The sequence below is a fragment of the Pseudonaja textilis genome, chromosome 18 (genome assembly GCF_049901715.1).
Source record: "Pseudonaja textilis isolate UNSWEBS1 chromosome 18, rPseTex1.2, whole genome shotgun sequence".
NCBI classification, from domain to species: Eukaryota; Metazoa; Chordata; class Lepidosauria; order Squamata; family Elapidae; genus Pseudonaja; species Pseudonaja textilis.
The window spans coordinates 7,594,317-7,605,648 of NC_142007.1; the positions used below are offsets into that span (position 1 = coordinate 7,594,317).

The 11,332-nt window shown below is 53.8% G+C and overlaps 1 protein-coding gene across 4 annotated transcripts in view; it reads right to left on the reverse strand.

Annotated features, from left to right (window-relative positions):
* Nucleotides 1–9,756, reverse strand: part of IFFO2 (intermediate filament family orphan 2) — a 31,441-nt gene extending 21,685 nt beyond the window's left edge. The window contains exon 1 of one of the 4 annotated variants that reach the window (XM_026721183.2): nucleotides 8,997–9,756. In XM_026721183.2, coding sequence (XP_026576968.1) covers nucleotides 8,997–9,580 — 584 coding nt within the window. In that variant the 5' untranslated portion in view covers nucleotides 9,581–9,756. The remainder of the gene's footprint in view (nucleotides 1–8,996) is intronic. The other 3 variants (XM_026721182.2, XM_087914807.1, XM_087914808.1) reach the window with 3 other exon arrangements.
* Between the last annotated feature and the right edge of the window lie 1,576 nt (nucleotides 9,757–11,332).

Consider the following 11,332-nt stretch of genomic DNA (forward strand, 5'->3'; position numbering starts at 1 on the left):
AGCGAAGGGAATGTTAACCGCTTTCGTATGATCCGAGTCCTCCTGGAAAAAAACAATTAGCAGCAAAGCTTACGAAACATCTGTGGCAAAAAAAAGCCATTCTTTGCTTTCTCTAGCGCTGTCGTTATTATAACGGGAGGTAAAAAAAACAGGGTTTTTTGGGGGGCTTCCTTTTGAAAGCGGTAATTATTCTGGCAATTTCGAAGAGCGGAGGATTAGCTCGCTGAAAAGAGCTCCAGGGTGCAAGATAATTAAATACAGAAACTCGTGTTTCGGAGAGCGCTTTCTCTTCTTCTCCTTCTTCTCGCCTAAGTAATATCTATCTCGCCACATTGTAAGCTACCTGTCAGACGAGCTGCATTACATTAATACTCGGCTGAATTTTAAGCAAAGATTTCAGCGCGCTGAAAGAAAGCAGGCTGTGGAGAGAGGCCGGGCAGGCTGCCATGCGGGGGATCTGAAAGGAGCAAAGGGGGGGTGAAACGGGGGCGCAGGGCAGGCCCCGGGGCTACCATCCGAGCGTTCGGTCAGGTAAACCGAGATGAAGAGTCCCAACGATCTAGCACCAACGCCGCTCTCTCGACTTTTAGGTGCAACCCTAAGCAGAAGGGGCATCACTGCAAAATTCAGGCCAGAGCCAAACAAACAGCACGATTTTGTGGCAGAAAAGCCCTCGGCACTTCGCTGCTTCCCCACAGGAGCAAGCGAGCCGGTTTCCATGCCTTGAAATGCCCTCTCCCCCAGGTAGGGCAGTAGCTACCCCTCCCCTATTTCTCCTAGCCCAGGCCGCCTCCAGCATCAGCCCCTTCTCTCACACAAGGACCACTCACCTGGCACAAAACTGCAAACCCATGCACCCATGTCTACAAGACCCCCAATGCTCGTGGCTGGTGTTCCACCTGCCAAGCAAGCATGGGGCTACTGAATTGCTTTTGCCGAAACCTTTAAAGCATTTAAAGGCTGCAAAAACACCTGGAGGTGGGATGTTCCCTCTTGACACGCACGGGTTCAAAACAAGCACAGGTCTGGACACGAGGCTGGCGGTTCTCACTGCCTTGGCTTTGGGGTGACATTCGCCCACAAGCTGCCAGGCTGAGCTGTATCCCCGCATCCTCTTCCGACCGGCTGGGAGAGAAAACAACCCCCCCCCGAAGCCACCTGCCCCGTGAAATGCTCACTCAGGACAGAACACCTGCCTCCTCCTCCTCCTCCTCCTCCTCCTCCTTCGGGGAGAAAGATGGCTAAGGGGTAGATGGCTGAACCTCACACCCTAACCAGTTTTGCTGGTCTAATAAGCCAGGCTCTGAAGCCCAACCTGGTTTCGGATTTGAACGGAAAGTGGCGAAGCTGCAAGCCAATGCTAAAGCCATCCTGGGCCGAGCGTGGCTGTACGTGCTTGGCCTCTCCTAAGAGCAAGAGGAGTTGGACAGGAGGCAACAGGCCAGAGAAGGAATAAGGATGGATGGAAACGGACCAGGGAGAGATTCGACCTAGGAATAAGGAGGAATTTCCTGACAGGGAGAATAATCTATCCATGGAACAGAAGTTACCTTTGGAAGGAGCTTCATCCCTGGAGGCTTTTGAGAAGAGACTGGACTGCCCTCTGTCAGGAATGGGGTAGGGTCTCCTGCTTGGGCGTGGGGTTGGGCTAGATGGCCTCCAAGGTCCCTTCCAACTCTGTTAATCCATAATCTGTAAAGAGGATCTGAAAGTCAGAGCTGACCGGCACTCAGATTTGCTAAGAGATGAACCCAGCTGAGAAGTTTTTCACCTGCCTTCTGGATTGGGCAGCGGCTGGCTCAAGTGGCGGGCTCCGCGTTTGCCATGCGAGTGCCAATGCCCCTTTCGAGACATGGGCAGGCGGGACAAGCCCCTGCCGACTGACAACCGGGAGGGGGCTCTCTTGAGGAACAAGCCGGGCGCCATCCTGGGCCCCTTTCTCTCAGTTGCCCCGCTTGGTGGAGACCGTCGGAAGAGGCTCGCTGGGCCCATTTAATTTCCCTCCTGCCTGCCCTCTCTCTCTCTCTCCAGGAGCAGGGGCAGAGGCGCTTTTAACCAGAAAATAATAATAATAATAATAATCAAGATGGCATTGTGACAAAAAGATCCGAGATGGATGCTCGCCAGTTACCAGCCCTCGCTCAAGATCTGAAACAGCCGTGTTCGGACAAGGGAGCGATGCAGGAGGAACAACAGTTGTGGAAATATATATCTATCTATCTATCTATCTATCTATCAAGATAGATAGATATCTATCTTATCTATCTTATCTATCTATCTATCTATCTTGAAGGTTCTTAGTCTGGCCATGGGGCTGCAGCCCAAAACGTCACCAAAACTCTGCCCCACAAATCTCGTCGAAAAGTTTCGGGAGGCCCGTTGAACCAGGTGGGGCAGCCCATCCTCCTTCCCCAAGGACGCTGGTGGGGTGGGGGGAATCTCGCTCCCAAATGCCCGAGGACTAAATCGGCTGCTGGGAATATTAAAACCACAGGAAGGCTGGCAGGTCCCCCTGAAACCCCCCAGGGAGGGCAGCGGCCAAGGGCTGCGTCAGCTCCTCCTTCCTTGAGCCACGGACGGTCCAGAGCTTGGACTGCCGCCCTCTCCGACCACTCCAACCTATGATTACGCCACCCGAAAGAGCCAGAAATATCTTCTCCCCAGCTTCTTGCTGGCCCTGTAATCTGCTGACACCATCTGAGCATGACTGTGCCTTCAAAACAAAGCCAGAGCTCCCTTCGGGGGGGGGGGGTCACGCATGTCCGGACTCCGAGCATCTTCTGGGCCACAGGAGCTTCCAATTAATTGATCAGTTAATTCCCTTCCAAGTCAATGAAATGGCTTTAGGTAGATAAATGGAGTCGAGAGGGACCTTGGAGGCCATCTAGCCCAAGCAGGAGACTCCACACCAGGGGTCTTCAAACTTGACAGTTCTAAGACTTGTGGACTTCAACTCCCAGAATTCCTCCTCCTCCTCCAGCCATGTTAGCTCGGGAATTCTGGGACTTGAAGTCCACAAGTCTTACAGCTGCCAAGTTTGAAGGCCCCTGCCCTACCCCAGTCTCTTCTCGAAAGCCTCCAGGGATGAAGCTCCCACAACTTCCGAAGGCAACTCCTGTCCCGTGGGTGGATCGCTCTCCCTGTCAGAAAGTTTCTCCTTATTTCCAGGTTGGATCTCTCTCCTTGTTCAGTTTCCACCCGTTATTATTCCTTGAATGGCCTTCGGGGGCTTTAGAGAATAGCTTGACCGCTGCCCTGTCTCCCCTGGCCCTTCCCTAGACTAGCCAGGTCCAGTTCCTGCAACCGTCCTTCCAGTCCCGTCATCATCCTGGTCGCTTTGCTCTCGTTTCCAGAAGTCGTGGGTGCCCCGTCACTGGAGGTTTTTCAAGGAGAGACCAGGCAACCATTTGTATGAAATGATAAGAGCGTCTCCTGCCTGAGCAGGCGGCTGGACTAGAAGACCTCGAAGGTCCCTCCCGACGCTCTCTTATTTGTGACAGGTAGTCCTCCGCTTACACAGTCCTTCACTTAATGACCATGAGAAGTTACAACACACGGTGGGGAAAAAGTGACAGGACCGTTTTTCACACTTATGGCCCATCGTAATGCGATTTGGACGTTTGACGACTGACTCACATTTACGTCTGCTGCGGCGTCCCGAGATCGTGTGACCCCATTTTGAGACCTTCTGACAAGCAAAGTCAATAGGAAAGTCAGATTCGCTTAACAACCTTGTTACTAATTTAACACCTGCGGCGATTTGCTTAGCAAATGTGACAAGAAACGTCGTAAAACGGGGCAAAACCTCACTGAACGATGTCAGTTTGGGGCTCAACTGCGGTCGTATGTCGAGGACTACCTCTATTTTGCTTCCTTCTTTCCTTCCTCAAACCTCTTTGGGCGAGGAGGTCCTGCGGTAGGTATCTCAGGCCGGGCTTCCCCAGCTGAATGCATTCTCTCTCTCTCCTCTGCGTGGGTTCAGTTGCATCGCCCCAAATTTTCAAGCGACACAGCCCAGAGCCAGGCCACCTGGGAACTATGACCTTTGAAGTTTGGGTCTTCGCTTATCCCTGTCCCCAGGCAGGACCAAGGAAGAACGTGTCCTCCCGCTGGGCACCTGGCCATTCTGGGAAACCAGCAGCCCGTGGGGAGGTCGAGGGGGCCGAAGCTCAGCCGGGCCTGCCAAGCCCAGTGCCTTGGCCTGCTGCTCCTCCAAGCTCCCTGGCAAGGCTTCGGCCTTATCTACCTGGGCGCTGCTCTTGGATAACCCATGCAATCTTTCCCACAGGAGCTTGGCGAACACCTCCGAGCTTATCTGCCATCACCTTTCCCCTTCTTAGCAGGAGTTTCCCTCCCTCCCTGGAGATAAGCCCAAGAAGATGGGATCTGATGGGAGGAGGCCGAAGCCAGCCTGGGAGCCGCTTTTCTGACTCACGCGTTTCATGAAATAAAGCAGCAGCCAAGCAGTAGCAGCTCCCTTCGTCGGAGGGAAGGGACTCTTTTGCTAAGCTGCCGTCTTTAAACGGATCAGCCCTGATATAATTGAAGGCCGTTGCGGGAGAAATCGGCTCCCTCGTGCAAACCTGTAGGATTAGCCAACGGCCTTAGCAGAAAAAAAATAAGAAGTGCACGGAAGTTTTAAAAAGTAGGAATTAATGGAGGACCATCCCTGGAGCATTCATTCATTCATTCACTCACTCACTCACTCAAGTCAAGTCTTTATTCTCCTCAAAGATCAGAACAGCCCTGGAGCTGAGTCAAGGCATAATCAAGAACGGATTCATCACCGGAAATGTGTTTTTTGTGGGCAAGTCCCTTTTCATCACTTTTGATAGGGCTTGTGACGATGAAACACATCTCACGCAGGATGAGGAAGAAAGAAAGAAAAACAGCCAGGCAGATTTCTGTAACTTGCCCTTTTAGCTGTTTCAGAAAAATCCGCCGTGTTTATTGCTTTGAGTTCAGAAGGGATAATTGTCTTGGATAACACGGGTTCAAATGTACTTCCATATTTTCAAACGCAGGTGAAGAGCTGATTCAGTTTGATTCAGCATAAGCAACATCAAACAACTTTTCCCGCCAACGGTCTTATTTTTCGAAAAAGTTTTCATACCGCCTTCATTTTACAAGGCGAGATAAGTCAAATCTGGGGGGGGGTTACAACCAGTGTTTAATTCTTAAATATACACACTGCCTAATACGCAACAGATTGCATTATAAATGCAATGCAGACACCCAAAAAGAAAAACCAGGGAGTCCCTCCTCCGGATACAGGTCAGGAAATTCTAACTTTGCCGAAATTTCTTCCCGTATCGAAAAGGATTTATTTTTATTGGTCTCTGCCGGTGTAACATTCGAATCTCGTTACAGCGGATTCAGACATTCTTCCGAGATTGCTTTTAAGGACATTTTTATTAAGATGCTTATCGAGGAAAAACAAGGGCTTGTTGGTTTTGTCACGCTTTCCCCTTCAGCGGGGAAGAGCCTTCCCCTCTCTCCAGCTGCACCCAATTTGGAGCAGGCCCCGCTTCAACTGGACTTTATTAATCGGTCAAAATCAAAGCACCACCTTGGGGGAAAAGCAATTATTTCCAGCTCAATGATTATTAACAAGTTAGTTCCTCAACACCGTGGCAAGGAATGCCCAGCTGCTTGATAAACACTCAACCAATTAAGAGAATTGGGGAATTGCAACACACGGACTCCCTTTCTGGCGGCAGATGAAGCCCCCGAAGGACAGTGCCAAGGACTGGCTTTGAGGAAGAACTTTTCAAAAGCCAAGAACTTCCTCAACAACGAGAAGCCGGAAGTGTTACAGGAGGTCGAGACTAACGAGGGACTAGAACGATCTTAAAACAAATGGCACCTTGCGCATCTGAGATTGATCCAGTACCCCGAGATCCAAACACCCCTGCACACAAGTTACTGTCCTCGCCTAGGTGTGCATCCTTCGGATCAAAAAGCGGTCACAGGAAAGAGAAATCTGATCAAGAGCTAATTTCCACGAGGGAAAGTAGAGAAAAGCAGACCAGGGGGTTGAATGAGATTCTTGACTGGAGGGGAGGACTTTCGATCCGTGCATCCTCCAGAAGTGATGGTGGTGGAGGAGGCCTTGCGGTCAAAGGCCTTTCCCCACTAGGGACTCAGCCGCTCCGTGCGGCTGACACGCTCTCAGAGAAAGAGGCTAGGAGTTGCCACGGGGGCAGTGACCTTACACAACAAGTAACAGATGGGGGAGGAAGAGGTCTTCTGCCTGGAGGAGCCCCTCCTCCCAGGCTCAGGACCCTGCAGGGCTACGCCGGAGATGCCTACGGAGACGGGGGGGCTCCCCCGGCACTTGAACTGAGCCTCAACGGATGCAGCCTAATGTATTCCAGATTTTAAAAAATTAGGCTGGGAAAAGATCGACCAGGATCCAGCGGAACAGAAATCCGGGTGGGTCCAGACTGAGAGGGGGAATCTGGAGAAGGGAGGGAAAGACCCCTCAGAGATCAGGCTTGGCTCCGGCAGAGGGAGGAAGACCCGGCAGCCCCTGGGGGTCCCGGGAGAGAATTTGGCAATCACAGAAGCTGTCCCTGTAGCTCCGAGCTTTGCTTTGCCTGAATGAGAAGAGCCCCCTCAGCTTTGGCTACAGATACATATAATCCCCCTCTCAATCCCCCCTCCCAAGTTTTCTGCAGCCCAGGCCCTGGATCTTGACCCTCACAATGACCATAAGGAGAAAAGAGTCAGAAAAGCGAGAGACGGCGTGAGTACGAGGAAAACAAGCGGTTCTCTGGATGTGTGAGAAAGGGCAGCCAAGAAGTCATGCAAGACTCCCACTCCAGACGTTATATTTATAGAGTCCCGGGGGTTTTTTTTGTTTTAAGAGGAGAATTACAGACTCCGGCCTGACACAAAGCAGGATAGGAAACATGGCCAGATTTCAAAGGCCTGGATGAGGGGGGGGGGAACGTTCCCCTCCTCCTCCTCAGGCGGCCAGCGGAAGCCTTACTTTCAACAAAGGCCGGCTCCCAACGTCAGTGAGTAAGAATGCCGAGCGGGGAGAGGTAGAAGGAGGGGGGGGTGTCTTCCCACAACACGCAAAACTGCGGGTGTGCACACGTGAGAGGGAAAGGGGTGCAGCCGCGCTCCTCCGTGAAAAAGGCCGGGCCAGGAGAGCGGGGGCCTTGCCCCGGAGGCCGGCCTGGCGTGGGGGCCACCCTCCTTCTCCCTGCAGTGCTGCCCGTCCAAATACTGCACCACTGAGCTCAGAGGCCCAAAAGCCGGACTGACTCAGAGAAACCCAAGGCGCTACTTCGGCAAGCCCAGCGCCCCAGCGGGGGAACCAGATGTCTCCGGAATGCCTGGCCTGAGCATCCGGCCCTTTGCAGCTGCAAACTCAGCAGGGCCGGGGGAGTTATTTTTGGGGGGTAAGCGGGCTCTTCTCCCTCGCCCCAGGCCTGCAGGAAGAGGGACTCCCCGTTAACCCCTCGCTCCTTCACTGGGCTCCTCCAGTTCTCACTGTAGTGCCTCTGGTTGGGGGGCTCCCACAAAAACCTTCTCTTCCAGCCCCTCCCTCTCCTTCCTTCTCCTTCCCCAGACCCTCTTTTGGGTGGGCCTGCAAGGGGTTCTCACCTCCCCAAACTTCCTTCTTCCCCCCCCAGCTGTTCCGAGTCCATTCCTGGCTGTTTCCTTTGGGCCTGGGGCTGCAGGGAGGGGCTCCCCCTCTTCCCTCCATCCAGAGGAAGCCCCTTCTCCCCCTCCCCTTCCCCTCCCATCCAGTCTCCCTCCCCTCCTCCTCCTCCTCCTCCTCCTCCTCCTCCTGGGCTTATCTGCAGAGAAACCAAGGCCACCGAGGGGCTTTAAGCCTCGCATGCATTCCAGGGACAGCCACTCATCCCAAAGTCCAGGCACTGACACCCTTTTTTGGGGAGGGGGTAAACAGGGCAGCCATGTCCCTGCCCGCTTGCCCAGCAACCACCATGCCCTCCCCCAGCCTGCCATCTCATCCCCACCCCCCAAAAAAATCCAATGAGGCCATCCCTGCTTCATCCAGTACCCTTGGACTCTCAGGGCCTTGGCGGGGGAGGGGGGGGTCTCTCCCACATCTAGTAGGGCTTAGGGGACACACACACACCCCCGTCGCCAACTTTAGCCCGGTTCCTCGGCTCCTAAACTCCAGCAACAGGAAAGGAGGCCAAACAGCGATCCCCGATCGTGGGGACTCTCTCTATTACAGCCAGGGATGCCTGATTTGGGGATCACCCCACCCCCTCTCTCTCTCTCACAACCCTTGCCCACCCAGGAGAGAAGGGGGAGGTTCCCTTTCCTTCCGCCCTCCCCCTGCAGGAAAGGAGGCCAAGCAGCGATCCTTGATCCCCGTGAAGCCTAGGATGGCCCCGTCTCTTGCCAGGCAGGGAAGGAGAGGCTCTTCAGCCCGCCCACCCATACCCAAGGCAGGAAAGGAGGCCAAGCGGAGACCTCTGACCTTCCAGACCCCGACTGGGGATCACCACCACCGGGGCGGGGGGGTTGTCTCTCTTCCTCCTCCTCCCCTCCTCCCGCCCCAGAGCAGGGAAAGGAGGCCACTCAGCGATCCCTGGCCTGATAGGAGACCCACCCCAAGAGAGGATGGATGTGAGCATCCCCCCTCCCCTGCTCGAGGGAAAGGAGACCGAGCAGCGATCCTTGATCCTGAGGACTTGCTACCTAGTGCACTGCCCCCAGCCCCAAATCTCTCGACAGGCAGGAAAGGGGGGACTTTTCCCCCACCCCTCAACCCACGGCAGGAAAGGAGGCCAAGCAGCGATCTCCGGCCTTACAGATCCCAACCGGGGACCACTACCACCGCCCAGGAGGGGGGCGTCTCTCTTCCTCCTCCCTCCCCAGCGCAGAGAAAGGAGGCCACTCAGCAATCCCTGGCCCGATAGGGGACCTGCCCCCAGAGAAGGATGGGCGCGAGCATCCCCTCCCTCCAACCCCCGAGGGAAAGGAGGCCACGCGGCGACGCTCACCTGCCCTTGTAGTCGTCCCTCTCGCGCTTGACTTTGGCCAGGACGTTGTAGAGGGCGCGGATCTCGGGCGTGATGGTGTCGATCTGGACGCCCACGCCGTCCGGGTGGACCCAGGATACGCCGGGCCCCTGCAGGGTCTCCAGGCCGCCTCCTCCCGTCCGCCGCACCTGCGTGTAGCTCCAGATGGTGCCGGGCAGGCGGCCGTAAGGCGAAGCGGAGGCAGCCGAGGAGGAGGAGGAGGAGGAGGAAGAAGCGGAGGAAGAAGCAGCCGAGGAGGAGGACGGGGCGAAGGAGGCGGCGGCGGCGGCGGCCCCCCGAGGCGGCTCCGGGTCGGTCTGCACGGCCTGGTGCCTGGGGAAGCGGCGGTAGCGGAGGCGGCGCTCGCGCTCGCCCACCTGCGCGGCCTGCAGCTGCTTCTCCAGCAGCCGGTTGCGGCGCTCCAGCTCGTGCACCTTGGCCAGGAAGCAGCGGAAGCGCACGTTCAGCCCCTTCAGCAGGTGCAGGTGCGAGCCCAGCTCGCTCCGCAGCGCCGAGGCCGCCGCCGGGGGAGGCTCCTCCAAGGCCGCCGGGTCGCCCAGCATCATCGCCGCGGCCGCCTCGCCGAAGAAGAAGCAGAAGGAGAAGAAGCCGCCTCGCAGAGAGAGAGAGAGAGAGAGAGAGAGAGAGAGCGCGGCCGCCTCTACCGGCTGCGCGCGCAACCTCCGCAGAGCTCGCGCGCCCGCCGGCGAATGAGGCGCACCCGCGCGGAGCGGCTAGACGCGGCTTCGAAGGGGGCGGGGTTTGGACACGCCCTTCCCCGCCCGCCCGCCCGCCCTCCAGGGCCACGCCCCCGCACGTGCGACGCGGGGCATTGCGCAGGCTCCGGCTGCCGGCAGGACCGGTCCATCTCCATCTGACACGGGGGAGGGAGAATAAAAGGAGGTCTTTCGGTCGAGTTTATTTCTTTCTCTCGCCCGGAAGCTTTTGTCCTTTTTTTAAAAAAATGTTTTAAAGATCCCTCCTTATTATAAATGATGCTTGAGGGGTTTGCAAGAAGGACAGATGTCCGGGAAGAGAGTTGGACTTCACCTCCCAGAATCCACTAGCAGGGGGTGGGCTTGACGGTCAGGATTTGTAGTCCTCTTCATTGAGGGCCGAACTACGTTTCCCAGCATGCTTTGTGATGCTTTGGAATGTGCAGGGATCTCCAAACTTGGCAACTTTGAGACTTGTGGACTTCAATTCCCAGAATTCCCCAGCCAGGAAGAGCCCACTGGGGCCATTGTGTCTCCCCCCCCCCCCATCTCTGTAGCTTTAAGGTGGACTTCAACTCCCAGAACTCTTTGCTGGCGGGGGCATTCTGGGAGTCGGAGTCCACCCCTCTTAAAGATGCAGAGGTTGAGAAACACCCGTGTAAATGAATACGGCATGGGTTGCCGTGTGTCCAATGGCCTCGACCTGCAACGTGTGTATTTTTAAACCCCGTTCCTATCGCAGCGTTGACAGGTATCAGTTTTGGGAAAAAGAAAGGAGTGCTATCAGTCACTGTTGGCCAGTGAATATACATACATACATATGATATTCAGCTTTGTTCTCATCTGCCATCATCAGGCTTCTGTATTGTGTTGGTCTGGATACAGACAAACACAATACAGAAGCCTGATGATGGCAGATGAGATTCCGCTGAAACGTTGCTACAACTTTAAAAGCACAACTATAATGACATGGGAAAATACCCGAACAAAGCTGAATACCATACATGTAAGTACCCGCGAAAACTTAAAAAAACATACATATACATATACATAGACACATAGACACATACATATACATATAGACATACATATACATATATATACACATATATACATATACATATACACATACATATACATATACACATATATACATATACACATACATACATGTACATCTACACATACATACATACATGTACATATACACATACGTATACCTATATACATATACGTATACATATACACATAGATACATATACACATACATACATGTACATATACACATACATACATGTACATATACACATACATACATGTACATATATGTATACATATACACGTAGATACATATACACATACATACATGTACATATACACAAACATACATATATGTATACATATACACATAGATACATCTACACATACATATATGTACATATACACATACCTACATATACATACCTACATATACATACATATATACATACATACATATCCACATCCACATACATACATACATATAAAAACTTAAACAGACTTTTTTTGCACAGAGAGGAGGAAAAACAAGACGATTTATGCATTTGGGGAGAAAAGGAGGGA